Below are 15,493 nucleotides of genomic sequence, written 5' to 3'. Positions count from 1 at the left end.
GTTTGTGGAATTACAGCAGAGACAATACTGATAATTTTGAGGAAAATCATTAATTATATCTTCAAGTATAAAGTAACATTAACTGTCAAACTAATCAAATAATGCTTTCCATTAAGGATTTTCTTTCTCTTAGTTCTTCTGGTCTCTGGTCTTCTTGGGTAAATACTTCAGTTGCGTGAATGTGGAAGTTTGTATGAGTAAGAAGAAAATACTTTTTCTCTTGGCAAGATAGAGCTGATATTGCTAAAGGAGTAACACTGAGACATCAGTAGAAATGCCTTCTAATTTCCAATAAATCACAATTAGGCAAACCAAGCACATGCACAGGAATCTCATGAATCTCCTCTAATATGTAATTTGAGCTTGGGAGACCTGGCTGGTAGCTCTATTACTATATGAAAACAGATCTTAATACAGCTATTAGAGCATGAGGGTGAATCTGCAGAGCCAGTACTTAAGCCACATTACAGGTCATTTCTGCTGAGCTTTACAACACTTTCGTGTAGTCTCCAGTGTGGACTGACATCAAATCACACAGGTCCCACATCAGATAAAAAAGGATATCAGATTTGTTACAATTCTCTTCTTCATTTGTTGATAGGATGATCCTGCTTATCTTGAAGGTGATGCAATGTATGCGAACATTAACTGGCTGAAGCAAGAATATATGAAAACTCAGAGAAACTGGAAAGAAGTGAATGACAGAATGAATGCAACAGTACAAATACGAAGGAAGATGATCAGTGATAAGGCACCTTTACAAGACATTCTTAGACTATTTCCTTTCTTAAGATGCCCTTATCAGGTAACAGATCTATACTTAATAATGGCATTGAGTTTAATATTATAGGTGTGATACAACTGTGGGCATGTATCTTAATGGATGTTTCTAGTGAAACATTCATCAACATTCTTCTATTTAATCTATTGTATTTTTACTGCTAACACCACTTTAAAAGACTCACCAGTTAAACATGCCACACACAACAGCAGTGAGTTATTGGAAGTACTTTGTTGATACTTAATGTACTTCTTCCCTGTTTTGGAAAGAAATTAAGCTATCATCTCATCCAGTTTATAGATCTTATTTTACTGAGCTAGTCTTACCTTGTCTTCAAAGCATGCATCTTATTTTGTTTCTAGTTTTGATTTTGAGGATTGCAATGATACTTTTTTTTTTTTTTTCCTTTTTTAGCTCTTTCGGGAGTTCCAGGTTCTTACACACATGAACGTTTATCAGAAAACAGTTGAGATTTTGGAGATTTATTCAGAAAACATATTATCTTTGTATCTGGTGAAGAATAATCCAATTACCATTATGCTGCAAGAAAATCTGAAACAGCACACAGAGGAAGACATTCTAAAATGTCAGTACAAATCTTCTATTCTCTGAATATCTGTTCTGGTTTGGATGGGATGGAGTTAATTTTCTTCATAGCAGTTGGCATGGTGCTGCGTTTTAGATCAGTGACCAAAACAATGCTGGTACCACACAGTAATGTTTTAGCTGTTGCTGAACAGTGTTTGCACAGCGTCAAGGCCACCTCTGCTTCTCACTCTTCCCCCCAGTGAATAGGTTTGGGGGCTTATGCACAAGAAGCTGGGAAGGGACATGACCAGGCAGATGACACAAATTAACCTCCTGAGTTGGAAGGCACCCGCAAGGATCATTGAGCCCAACTCCAACTGATAACTGGGTAGGAGAGGAGTTTGGGGGTGAGCAGTGGTGGCAGGAGGATTATCCAGCTCACAAACTCCACTAGAAGCAAGGCCTAGCATAAGAGAAATTTAATCATAATATTGAGTTTATGAGTGTCATGAATGATTTAAATACTGCTGCACGTTGCCAGCTGAGGCACCTAAACCTTTACTGTGGCACAAAGTACTCTTTAAAAGGGACTGAGCAGCAGTTCCACTGCTGAGCTGTTAGCTATTTCATAAGCCACAGTTTGTTTTTCCAGGATGATACCAGAGTGCCAGAATGTTTTCATTTGTAATTTAGTAGAAATCCTTGCCTTTAACAGACATGAAGATGACTGCTGCATGTTTACTTCTGCCAGATGTCTTTGGAGATGACTCGAGTCTGTTTGCTGCAGTAAACGAGGAGGTAGGAGACAGTACCACTGGTTGTGGTCTCTTGCTCATATGAGCTGCCTGGGCACATCCCTTGGCCTTTTGGTGGTTCAGCTTAGTTCCTGGAAAAGGATGATGTTAGCCTGCCTTTTGGATAAAGAGCAAATACTAACAGAAATGCTAGTTAAATTCCAAGCAGTGTTATTAGGCTTACTGAATTCTCTGAGATGTTGTTACAATTTACAATTCAGTTCACCAATGTGATGCTGTGACATCATTTGAAATGTCCTTTTTTTTTTTTTTTTTAAATTTAGGTGAAGGTGGTGACACCAGTGTTGGAAGTTAAAAATCCCTTCAATGTGAATTCATGTGAGTTTGCTCTGTATGTAGAAAAACAAGAGGTAGCCCAGCTTGAGGACTGCACCACAGCCCTGGCAGCACTGGTGGCTGCATTTTACGTGTTTGACATCCCGTGCCCAAACAGAATCTATAGGACACTGAACTTCCTGGAGTCCCTGGTCTTTGAGATGAGGTGTCCAGCATTCCTCCCAGCTCAGGTAAAGAGGGGGCCGGAGATCCCTGAATATCCCAGTATTTGCTAGTGTGCACAGCACTCGTCTCAGAAACATTTTGTCAAAATAAATCCCTTTGTTGTGAAGATGAATCAGTGTCATTCTTTCTAGTGAAAGTGTATGTATATTTGTAACAGTCATGTTTAATACTTTTTTTTTTATTGTCCTGGCTACTTTTATAAAAATCTGAAATCTGAGCATTTTCTTTATTTTAAACGGCAATTCTAGAACAGTCTGGAAGTATTAGAGAAAATAAAATTTTCTAGATTACTACATGTGTTGTGTATTTTTTTTGCACAGAGGATTTTACAAATTCAGATTTTTTGACCATCAGAATTTAAAAAACATACCTGTGAGTTAGTGAGCACTTTGCTGTTTTAGATGCTAATATATTTAATGTCCTGAAGCAACAGAAATTAGATTTACTGGTTACCACTCTCACTATATTATGATCATATGATCATTGAAACTACTTAAATAGTTTTGTTTTTTTTTTTAAATGCTGGGCCTGATTTACAGTTTTGCAGGATGATGACTTTTCTTTCTTTTCTCCATGCATGAAATGTTCTTTTCTTCTTTCTTTTAATACTAGTCCTAAATTTGCTAAATAAGGATTTTGAGATGAGCTCTCAAAGTAGCAAAAATGACTTATCTGGGATGCTGCCATGTGCATCTGTAACCACAGATTTGGCGATGGGGAATGAATGCTTCATTTTCTTTCAGAGTTTCCTTTCCAGAACAGAGCAGCCTTTTCCACATGTACATGTCCCATCTGCCCACGCAGAACAGAGGCCCTCTCCACTCCTTTTCCACAACCTCCTCTTCTCCCTAACACCTCTTAACTCCTTAAACCCCTTGCATGTCCGGAAATCCCAGGGGATTAGAGCCTGATAGTGGGTGGCTTCAGACAGGCTCCTAGTGATGGAAAGAGCAGCTGCCAGCAAACTTGACCTGTGCATTAATTAATCTGTACAGAATGGCAAATAGCATTTTATTAAAACACTACATTCTGCTAAAGAGCTCCATCTCTCACCAGTTCTAAAAGTGCCCATACAGGCAAAGCAGCATTTGTGGTCACCACTATTCCTCACACCCAAACACAAAGCTTGGAAGACTGCAGAAGTTTTCTTAATCCTTGGATGTGCAAGAGTGCGTCCAGCTCAGAGATTACAGTGGGAGACTGCAGTATGAGAGGAGAATACTGACTGCATTTAATGGCCAGACTCTCTTGCTAAAGTTTTTGGATTTTCACTTGCCTCCCATGGAAATTGTGGGATATCCTTAGCCCATGTAACTGCTGGGTCACCTCCAATACAACACTGAAAACCATTGCAAATGCCATTTCAAAGATTCAGTAGGTGTCCTGAGTACATTTAGTTTCCTAGTGCATTTGTTAGGTATAGTCTTTGTAACAGAAGTTGCTATACCCTATTACATCATCACATATTATACAAAAGTGAAGAATGTACTAAGTCCTCATTAGTGAAGTGATAGCTCTATGAATAAAAAGTTGGGCTCTGCATCATTTAAGTGAGATTTTTCTTCTATATCTTCTAAACAGTATTAATTCTAAATCATTTCTTTAAACCACAGTACTCTGTACTGTAGTATACAAAAACAGGAAGTTTTACTGTGTACTTAGGTATACGAAATCTCAGGAAGCTGCCAAGTAATCTCTGTTGAGTGGCAAATCATTGGTTCTCACTGAAGGCTACAGAGCTGGCACATGAGAGAAAGATAAACACAGAAGGTGAGGGTTCAAGGAAATGAACTACACAAAAGGACAGAAGGAAAGAAAACGTAACAATTTGGCATTTTACTGTTCTGCATAGGCAACCTCAGCTGTTGGCAGTGACAAAACCCAGGTCCATAAATCTCAGGTGAGACTGGGTTTGGGGCAAGGTCGAACAGCAGCAGCTAAGTTGCGCTCTCAAACTCATGGCCACATTGAGCTACGGTGAAGAACTATTCCACGCCACCCTCCGGAACACTTAGGTTCATCTGAGAATCATGGACATACACAAATGTAACAGACAGCTCCAATTCAGGTTTTATTTATTGTAGTACAATAAGAGTGCAATTTGACTGTACAAATATTGAACAAAATGTAAAAATATTATTTATGCAATGCTATGGAAGGAAATTAACAGAGCAATGCAACTTACTTCATACTGACCCTGTTTTACCTCACATTATGGCAGGTACCAGTCCCCAAATGTGATCTGGAAGGGGCACAAAGAGTTCTTGAAATCTTGAGGAACTTCAGCCAAAGAACAGCTTAGCAAAACCTGTGTGAAAATTTTTCTCCAAGTTCTGTGCAACAGAAACACTGTTCATAACTCTACAGACTGAGCAACTGCCCACCTCAGCGCTAAGGAGAGGGCTGCCAAAAGCTTGATCCAATTCTTCTCTCTCTCTCATTGCAAAAGCAAAATTCTAGTACAGTCCTCAATATACTGGTAGCTAGGCTTTCCTCAATTTAAAGTGCATCCGGCTTACATCTTACGTATATATACCATGTGCAACAACTTTCCCTGACAAATTGTTATAATAATCCTCCAAGAAAGACGGTTGCCTCACTTAAGTACCTGCTAGTGGAATCTGCAGTCTTGCTAATGACCTGCTGAAATCCATGCCTTTTACCTAGTCCATGCCTATGCACCATATGTATTTAAGTAGCCTTTTCCTCCATGCTTTGGCTTTCTCCCTATGCCTCACTCACTTTTAAATCAGACTTTCGAACTAGGAATTGGTGGGTTAAGTAATTTTCCCACCAACTGTGAAAACAATCAATCCTATGTTGAATATAAAGCCAGAGTAGCAGTCCTAGCTTAGCACACTGTTTTTCCCCACTGTTGTGGTAAGTATACTGGAGACTAGCATGTGCAGACATGAATAAATATGTTTTTTTTGTTTGTTTTTGTTTTTTGATAATAGTATTACCTCAAAATACATTTATTTTCCTTCATGTGCTGAAGGACTGTAGCACACTCCCATGTAAAAGGCTGGGGCTCTATTGTGCAGCGTAAATGAAAGTCTTCTATGAAGTCAAACTTTATTTTTCAGTTGCAGCCTTCTCTATACTGATCTTTTGGTAAAATACATTAAAGATGCTGGTGGAAAAACTCACATAACATTTTTGTAATCGTGCAAAAGTAAAAACATTCAGTTATCAAAAAAGCATTATAATTTCAACCCCAACAAGGTTTGTTTTGTTTTGTAACAAGCAAACAGACAGTTTTATAATCTGCAAAGTCATATGCTGTAGCATAAAGTGCCACATATGTAACATTAACCGTTTCATTTTTAAACTATGGCACAAATTCATATTAGCCATAACAGTCTCATCTGGCTACCTGTAGCCTAATTTTTGGCTAATCATTTTTTATTTTGATAGTACGAAGTAAATGCTACTGAAAAGTAAAATGGGTATATGAAGTAGAATTCAAGAATTCTTAGAAAATATTAACGTTCCCTTATATAATACAGCATAAATAATTAATGAAGGTTTTCTTGATGTCCAGAGAGAGTTAGGGATCCTAACCATCCATGGAGAATTAGCGCCATTAGTTTGGTAAATAAGACTAGCTGACTCGGTTGTTACACAGTACCTTCTTAAAAGCTTGAGCACTTCCCAGAAGGATTCAGATGTGTACTGGCTCTAGGAGAATATAAATAGTCCACCAGTGCCGAACGTACTTTGCTTCCTTTCTGAGAGTCCTTACTCAACAATTCTAGTGAGTCTTTGTGCTTTGAATAAAACATGAGCTCCAGTGGAGAAAGCTGGCTTGTACACATTTTCCATTATCTTCAAAGTTCATTGTGTGAGTTTTTCTCTGCAGCTTTGAACATCAGAATGGAATTAAAGATTTTTAGGGCTGGTCCCAGTTTAATGCTCATTATTTTGACAATGTCTGATTGGGTCATTAGCAGAAATGCTTCTCCATCAATTTGCTTTAAAAGAAAAACACAAAAAGCTATTAATAGGTCTGACAGTGCAGCAGTATAGATGTTTCAGAAAACATGAAAATTCCCAGACAGCATAAAGGAATGGCTGAATACAAATGCTTTCAAACTTCAGTATAGCTTTGCTATAAACTTTTTAGACAGATTAGCTAGTCAAAAAGAACAAGATGATGATCCTCTTTCTGCTTGAAAATAACTGTCTGGCTAATTTTTAGCCAACCTGTTTTTATTTTCATACTGACAGTATAAAGTAAAAGCTACTGAAAAGTAAAATAGGTAAACGAAGTGAAATTCAGCAGTACTGTAGCACAATAACTGTTTTTGCCATCTTAGGTGCTCCTTGTATGCAAACCTTCATAGGAAAATTTATAGATTTTACTCCCAGCTAAAGAACTGGAACCCTCTTCAGGCCGCTCTTCTCTGTTCATTCAATAGCATATTAAAATGAATTTGGTCCCAGATGTAAATGTGGGATAGAGTAGGTAAATCTGCTTCTGGTACAAACACAACACTTATTTTTTCCTCCTAGTTTAGTAGTATTGCTAGTTTAATAAACATTACAAACAAATGCTCTCTGTAAGCAAACCATTCAGTCACCAGGGGTGCTAAATCTGAACATGAAAGCCATGAGGCAAGGCCCTCACTTCCCAGGGCTTCACTGGTGCAAACACTTCCTTTTGTAAACTTCAGGTCATTTTGGTATCTGTAGCAACTTTTCAGTGTAACATAAGCAAGACAGCTAGGCCTAAAAGCCAACTGTGGTTAAATTAGGAGCACTGCTTAGGCTTGGAGATACCAATTTGAGATAAGACTAGTGTAATTAATTTCCTGAAAAAAACAGAACATGAGCTTTCCAAATCACGCATGCTGCTAAGGCAGAGTGCAAGGTACACCGCAGCATGCACCGCAGCACTGTAAGCTGAGAAACACTGCCGTGAGACCAGCACCACGTAGTTACGACAATTGCTGGTGACTCATGTTGTGCACGGAGCCAAACTGGGTGGACTCAGAACCAGAAGTGTGGCAATGTGGGGGTGCCCAGCTTTTTGCAGCATCTTCATAGAAGCAGGATGAGTGTTCATTTCCAAAGCAGAAGTTTGAACCAACACCTTCCACCTACTGAAAGACCTTCAGTTGTATGCTTGAAAGAGTATTCCAGAATGAACTTCTTTCAGTCCCTTTTGTGAGAGCTAGAGTTAGTAGGTGCATGCAGTATGACTGCCCTGTAAACCATATGGATGCCAGCCAGTCCATGCTGGTTGGTCTCACTGGCAGGGAATGCTCCTGGAGAGATTTAATTTATTACTCACAGACAAATCTTTAGCGTCTGAATCTTAAAGAGGGCATGTATTTTCTTACACCTCTGAGAATTAAAGTGTTTAGCATTCATCCATTTCTGTGGCACTTCTCATCTGCTGGCTCAATCAGCAGCATGCCAGCTATTATTGATCTTTAAATTAATTGGAGAGACGTCCTAAGTGACACAGAGGATGAGCTAGGCCTGCATACCTGCTACAACTGTAAAATGCCTAAAGTCTAAGCAAGTGCAAAATGCCTAGAGATGCCACATATCACTCCTTTGTTACATAACTGTAAGAGTAAAATCTACAGCCTGAAAACTTCTGACAAAGGAGAGGATTAGCAGGGCCATCTGTATACATTTTCCTCAGAAGGTGCATTTACATTCTCAAGTTTAAGAAGTGCCACAATTATTCTTCACTGGACTGTATGGCTGACTTGGGATATTACAGTATTATACTCTGCCCATTCAGGTGGTCTGGCTGAGATAAACACCTGAACTATTCACTCTGGCACTTTGTGATCAAATAACCTTCTTGGAACTAAGCAGTAACAGAAGTAGGAAACCTCTGACAGGAAAAGCAAGAGTCAATACAGATTATAAACATCTATTGTGCCAAGAAGCCCTTTACTTCCCACTCCATGAGCTGCAAAATGACCTAATCTCCCATATATATGCTTCTGACTTCAAACATACACTTCATCCAAATAGTTTACATGTGTTTTTAGTGACAAAATAAAATTAATCTTTCCATTAAGCTTTGCACTCTGTGATTTTTTGAAATAAAATTCACCCACCTCATCTTTAAACACCTTGCCATGTTCCTCACAACCTGGTAAACTCCGTATAAATTCAGAGACCTGCCACCAAAGAATACAGTTATAGATTTAGTAAGACTGGAGTCTTCTCAAAGTAATCTTAAAGACTGACATACATTAAAGCAAAGGTTTCTAGCTGTTTTTGCATCCTCTAATTAGGTACTTCACATTCTGTCAGTGCACAGAGTCATGCAGCTGGGTGTGCAAGATTAATGGCTACTCCCTCACAGTCAGTCAGGTTACTCTACCTATGCACATCCAGAATCATGAATCCTCTCTTTGCACAAACAAAAATGTCTGCTGCCTTCCTCTCCTTTTATTCTTTGCACCAGAGGGACTAGCAAATCTTTTCTCAAATTTCCCTTTTTTCTTCTGATTAGAGGAGATCCAACTATTCCATCCACAGAAAAGTGCCTTAGTCACAGGCACTTCTAAACGTAAAGCAGGGACTAGATCCTCTCTGTCTAAGCATTACTATACACCTGAACAGTGATGGGGGTTTGATTTTGAAATTAAATGTCATGGTTTGACCATAACCATACTATTCCTATACAGACTACACTGTCACCCTCCATAACAGTGTGCCACATCCAAACTAAGTACAGGGAATAGTTCTTGGTCCATGACCCCTAGACCGTTCCCACAAAATGTTTGTGAGGGTGCTAGATGTCATTAGTGTGGATCGTGTTCACATGCTGGGCCATACACTTAGTATTGCTCTTTTCCTCTTTAACCCCAGTGAATATATACACATATATATTTATTTGTGCATCTGTGTCTATGCCTATACCTGTATCTATACATGTATGCATTAATACTTACTGCTTTTAGGGCTTGATGGCAGCTGAATGAGAATTTTGAGGACCTGTTACATTAGGTCTGGCTGTCTCTAATCTTCTGAGTACTAATGCATTATCAGTAATTTATGGGGTTAATCTATAGCTCTGAATAAACCAAGTTGAGGGTGTTGGCAGTGAGACAAAAGATACAGGGAAAACCTACCTCATCTGTACTCCACTTAGAAACTTTACTGGCTGGGATCCCAGCTACACTTGGAAGGAGCTTGCTGTGCTGTTCCCAGCGCAAGGGTAGGCCAGGGATTTGCAGTTTTGAAGACACAACAACTGGTTGAGAAAGAAGCCTCTGGGTGTTGGGTTCTTCAGTGTCTTCAACAGAAAGTGACAAATAAGGATTAAATCCCTCACTTGGTGATGAGATCAGTCACAGTAAATCACATTCATTTCTATTAATATACATGGGCCTCCCTACAAAAGCTGTACAATTTTGCTTACACCAGAATTAGAGTACGATGAGTATTCTCCCAATAGTATGACTGTGATTATGTAGGCTCTGTATAAATGTAACTACTCTTACAGGGAAAAAAGCTCCTTTAACACAACACAATGCTATGCTAACATGCTATGCTATGTGATTTGGCATGCTATGCTATGTGATTTGGCATATCACACCATTGGTCACATAATTTTAAATATTTTGATACAATAATTAACACCCACTTTTAACAGTTATACAGTACTACAAGAACTAGCTTAATGCCAGGGTTGAGCTGTAAAACTTCATCAAAACCAGAACTGCACTGCTATAAAATTCCAAGTGAATCAGTTGAACAGTTCCAGCCCACACAACATTTATGCCTCATCCACAACAAAATGTTTTTCAGTTCTTCTGAGAAAAAAACACAAATGTCTGCAAATTCCCTGCTCCCACTTTAACTGAATGTTTTATTTGGAAAATAACATTTAACTCCTCCATGATGCTTTTTTTTTTTTTTTCCTTTTTCCTTTTTATTTTTTGCAAGGTCATTTCCCTTTTTTATCTCACTTATCCATTATGGAAGGAAGGAGGCTCCCACTCCACCTGCCTCAAAGCTAATGTACAGGTGGGAGGGTGGCTTCAGCCACATGCTGCTGTTGCTGTTTGGAGAACAGCAGCAGTTGCAGATGTGTGTAGGAGGAGAGTGAAGAGTCATGCCTTGGAAGATGTCAAACTGCAAATGACATCTACATTCATTTAGATCTATTGCAAATGCAAAAGCAACAAACCTGCTGTGAACTCGGGCCTGAATGCCTCCCAGTTGCAGAGTAAAACTGTGGACAACCTCTGGAATTCATTTCTGAATGAAACAGTCAAAGAATCTATATCTAATATTCCTTACTATCATTACTTCGTACGGTCACTCACAAATCTCTATGCTATTCTTCTTTGGATTGTTCACTGTTATTACAGCACCATTCTATTTCAATTTTTGGGAAGTTGCTATTATTCATAGATCTCTCTATTCGTACTGTTCTAGTTTTCATATGTTTGTGCCCAACAACTAGGGCACAAAATCCTATTATAGATTTCTGCCATCACAGTGGGACCAGTTTGGAATATATAATGTGGCCAATATAGGAATTTATTACATTAGTGTTTTAGTTCAGGTTAGGAGCATGTATTTGAAGTGAAATTCCTCATCTTCTCTACTTATCTCACCTTCGTTCACGGCATGAAACAGGCTCAATTTATTTTGGATGAAACTAAACTAGAAGGTTACGCTCTAGGAGCACACCTAGTGTGCTCCAGTCACTAATGGGCAGGCAGTGCATGAGAGGAGTAAAGCCCAAGAAATAATCCACCTGAAATGGGGCTACTGTACATACTGTATCTTCACTACCACGATTCACTTTGCAAATCTGCTTCTACTGGGTAATATTACTCACTAATTAATGTAGAAGCAGCAATAGCTGTTCTGACCTAACAAACTGCTACAGTAGACTCAGGTACAGCAGTAAAACTGCTTTGAGAACAGTTTCTTTTGGGTTGGGAAAGGGCAGAGGAAGAGAAAGAGATGCTATATTAGTAGAAATATCAGCTCTGCAGATATAGCGGGTACTAACTTGAAAAGTACCCTGCTACTACACTATGGAGGGTATTATTTGCTGGAAAAATAACAACAAACTGAAACTAGCTCCAACCTTCTAATTCCAGCATCTGCATACCTGCTGCCATTGCTCCTACTTGTAAAGATAAGAAATGTCTCTGCAGAAATGCTGCAACAAATCCAACGTTTTTCACTATGAATTTGGTCTCTTCCACATCAGTTGTCATCTTATCTTAACCAATCTGCTTTTTAAGCTCACATCAGCAGACCGCAGCATGTCTTTTTCACTTCTTAAACTCGCTTCTCCTCCTCTCTGTAGACAATCTTGCTGATTCTCCCAAGAGAAAAAAAAGGGGAGGTAGAAGGGGGAAAGGAGGGGGAAGAAGCAATTCTCCCTCAGATGGACCTGCCCTTTCCTATCACTTCATTAACCCAATCCTTCTCCTCTGCTCTCCCTGATGCATGTAATTTTTGTGCTCACCTTTTCCCTCAACCTTGCTCCAATGATCCCATTCCACCAAGCTCCTTATAACTGCTTTTAATTCTCACTCCCCCTTCCTCCTTCCCTCCAATATTTCCCACCACTATCATGTTGGCTACTCCAACCTGTAACCTCAGCATCATCTCAATTCAGACCTTACTGAAGGTGATTTCCAAGCTCTTCCCAGTCTCTTCCACCAGTCTCTCCAAAACACTGCACTATAGCTCTTCCCAAACCCAGCAACTCTGAACTCCCTTTCTTTTGGGTTCTTCTGGTCCTTCAGCTTAATTCTGGTTACTTTCAAGACCTATCCTCACTTTATATCCAATATCCATTATTCCAAAGTTTACTCTTTCACCATTTAGTCAGTATTGTCAGTCCACTCATTATATTTTTGCAGTCTTCATTTGTTTTCTATCATATACTTACTCTTGGAAGTGATATCCTTAAATGTCTATCTACACATCACTATTGTTCTTTAAATTTTCCTTAGAGCGTATTTCTAAAAATCTCAGTGACCAAATAACAGTCTTGGAAAGCAGCAAACCTATTGAATGTGAAGCTTGTTTTACCAAACAATATATTTCTCATTGCTCCTTGAATCATTTCCCTATCCCTAGCTCATTTTTTTTTTCTAAAAAATATCTTAAGAGTTGAGAATAAAATTATATTAGGATTTTTTTTCCATTTGCAAGGCACATAATGCAATGCTATGGTAAAATAAATAACAGATAACAATACTGTGCCAAGAATATTCCAGTCAAAGTGCATGTACTTATGCATATGTAAGAGCATATAGGCTCAGATGTAGTGAGTAGCAGTAATGTCAGTTAAGGGTACCTATCTATCCCATATGTACCTTATTTTCTGTAGTTTACAGCAGCGTCATATCCCAATAATTCCAGATGAAAATTCCATGCTGGACATCTGTCCCATATTGTATTGTTGTTGTTTGGTTTTGGTTTTGTTTGTTTTCTTTCCTTTTATTTTTTTTAAAGAAACTACAGCAAACAGTTCAATGAGTTATGAATGATATTAGCAGAAAATAAGTTTGCTAACGTGGCACTGCATAATGGAATTGATGGAGTACAAGGTTTACTCATTCAAGAGCTCTAGTTAGTGACAAGAAAAAGAATTCAGTGCCTAACGCCTTTCAGGATGTGGGCAAAAATGCCTCTGCTTATCAGCCTGTGTCTTATCTCCCTCACACGTAAGTTGCACTGCAAAAGAGGAGCATGAAAAGTGCCAATCTATCAACTAGATGTAGCGAAAAAAAAAAAAAAGTCCTTCAGCCCTGCAGTGTGTATAGTCACATCCCTGGCAAAAAGAAGTTGAGGCTTAGTTGGGGTAACTTTTTGTACAAGACAGTGCAGAGGACAGTATTTTGGCTACAATCCATGTGTATAATACCAGACTTCTGAGTTTTTTCATCTAAAAGCTCTACCCACTTCATGCTCTGGTCTTCCTTGTTCTGCAAGCCCTGCTTTCCAGGAAGAGGAAAATCGTGTTTGTGGACCAGATAAAACACGTGATGTACTTGAAATAAAGTCCCGGTGTGAAGTCCCAGTTTAGACATTTAGGAGAACAGGACCCTGAAGTGCACCACCATGTGTTAACCAGTTTCACCACAGATGCAGAGGATTCCTTGCACCAGGTAAGTGAAGAAACAAAATCTGCTTGCCAGAAAGACATTAGAAACCCTTTTAATCCTGACCACTGCTCTTCTCTGATGACATTCTGCTTCAGCATCAATCCACCTGCCTCTACCTTCTCCATGCTTAAGAGGGCCTTGTTACCCTTTTCTCTGAAATGTCTTCCTTATTTCATCTTTATCTTCTTAGTTTGATCCCTTCCAATAAAATAACCTAAAATTTCGAAGAAGCCAAGAGGCAAATGCTTTTTTTGCATTTATGAGAGACAATGCTGTTCATGCATGTTCTAGCTCCAAGTCTATATCAGTGTTTCAAACACAGGATTTGTATCCATAAATAATAATAAAAAAAAAGTATAAAAGGGCCCTGATTTCAGTGGTGCTCTTTAGCTCCAAATAATCCTTCTCCAAAAAAAGGGACGAAAGAACAGTACACATTTTATAAAGTATTAGTGCCACAAATCATGCCACAAAATTACATGTACAGAAAGGAAGTAAAGAATCACTTTGTTAAACAATAATAAAAGAAAGTGTTCTAGTTTTACAAATCTAGTCATGTAGACCCTACACAGAAATGCATACTAAGTAGTAAGCAAAGTGAAAATACTCAGTCAATTCTGCCAAAATCAAAGTGCTTCATAAAATCAGACCATTTTTCTTAGAATACATGAAGACTTTCTTACAATTTAAAACATTCAGAATGATTTTTTGTACTGCATTATATAGTGCAGCATCAGAACAGTATGTTTCTATTCTGCTGAAACAAAGTACTTCAAATGACCCAAAAAAAATCATCTGCTTTAGAGTCTTCTTTTAATTCATTTTCTCCAGAATTCTGCACTACATCATGTTTCAGAACACTGTAACAACTTGGATTTTTACACCTCTTGTAATAGACAGAATCTTTCATATTTCACACACCCTTCAGATCCATCTTAGACCTCTTAGATCCATTTGAAAAGTGCTGCCAGACAAACGAACTTTTAAGGTAAAAGAAATATATCAGATGTTAATAATTAAAAATCAAACACTGCCTTAAGTTTTGTTTTTATGTGATGCTCAACTAGTCTAGCAGAATTTTCAGGTTTTTATGAGGATGAGCTCACTTAGAAGGTAATAAATGTAGCCCTTAAAGAACCACAGTTACTCAAGTCTTACTTAAGATTTCTGGACAAAGGCCTTACAAATTTTGTGTTGCACAACAAACTGTTGAAAAAAAATCTAAAAAGTTATGGAATTAAAATATCAAATTAAGAGCATCTAGCTTCTCATTGAACTTGTATGAGTTGACATATTATTGCAGCAAAAGCTGCTCTGAAACAATATGCCATTTCAGTTCAGGAACTAAATAGCCTGACATACTAAGTCTCACTCACAGCAAATAATTATCAAGGGTAAGACTGTAATGTTCTGGTTTTGTACTCTGTTCTTTCTGATGAGGATAAAAATGAGAAATGAACAGCCACCTCAATCTGTCCAGCTGGATCTGTACAGCCAAGAGTTTTGACACAGTGCTAAATGAAAACTTACAGAATCAAAAAATATGTCCGAGCTGTGGACATTTCCACATTCCACCATAGGGACCTCTGGAGACCCTATGATGGAACGTTCTGTTGATAACAAAACATTAGACAAGGTTATCCAGGGTCTTGTCAACCCAAGTCCTAAATATTTCCAGCAAAAGAGATTCCACCTCTTTTCTGGGCAGCCTATTCCAGTTGTTCTCCTGGTGGAAAGTTTCTTCCTTA

At 38.5% G+C, this 15,493-nt stretch overlaps 2 protein-coding genes across 12 annotated transcripts in view; one reads left to right on the top strand and one right to left on the bottom strand.

The window, feature by feature from the left end:
* Window positions 1-2,755, top strand: part of SAMD3 (sterile alpha motif domain containing 3) — a 34,507-nt gene extending 31,752 nt beyond the window's left edge. Inside the window, exons 8-11 of the mRNA XM_040551107.1 lie at window positions 624-805; window positions 1,196-1,367; window positions 2,025-2,107; window positions 2,388-2,755. Coding sequence (XP_040407041.1) covers window positions 624-805; window positions 1,196-1,367; window positions 2,025-2,107; window positions 2,388-2,675 — 725 coding nt within the window. The 3' untranslated portion in view covers window positions 2,676-2,755. The remainder of the gene's footprint in view (window positions 1-623; window positions 806-1,195; window positions 1,368-2,024; window positions 2,108-2,387) is intronic.
* Window positions 2,756-4,683: 1,928 nt separating this feature from the next.
* The window catches only part of L3MBTL3 (L3MBTL histone methyl-lysine binding protein 3), an 87,857-nt gene continuing 77,047 nt past the window's right edge, over window positions 4,684-15,493 (bottom strand). For all 11 annotated transcript variants that reach the window (XM_040552371.1, XM_040552363.1, XM_040552362.1 and 8 more), the window contains 3 exons: window positions 9,732-9,895; window positions 8,709-8,771; window positions 4,684-6,599 (listed from right to left, as the gene is read on the bottom strand). In XM_040552371.1, coding sequence (XP_040408305.1) covers window positions 6,456-6,599; window positions 8,709-8,771; window positions 9,732-9,895 — 371 coding nt within the window. In that variant the 3' untranslated portion in view covers window positions 4,684-6,455. The remainder of the gene's footprint in view (window positions 6,600-8,708; window positions 8,772-9,731; window positions 9,896-15,493) is intronic.

Source organism: Cygnus olor, chromosome 3 (genome assembly GCF_009769625.2).
Source record: "Cygnus olor isolate bCygOlo1 chromosome 3, bCygOlo1.pri.v2, whole genome shotgun sequence".
NCBI classification, from domain to species: domain Eukaryota; kingdom Metazoa; phylum Chordata; class Aves; order Anseriformes; family Anatidae; genus Cygnus; species Cygnus olor.
The sequence above is the reverse complement of the archived record's forward strand: the minus strand, read 5'-3'. Positions and strand labels throughout refer to the sequence as shown.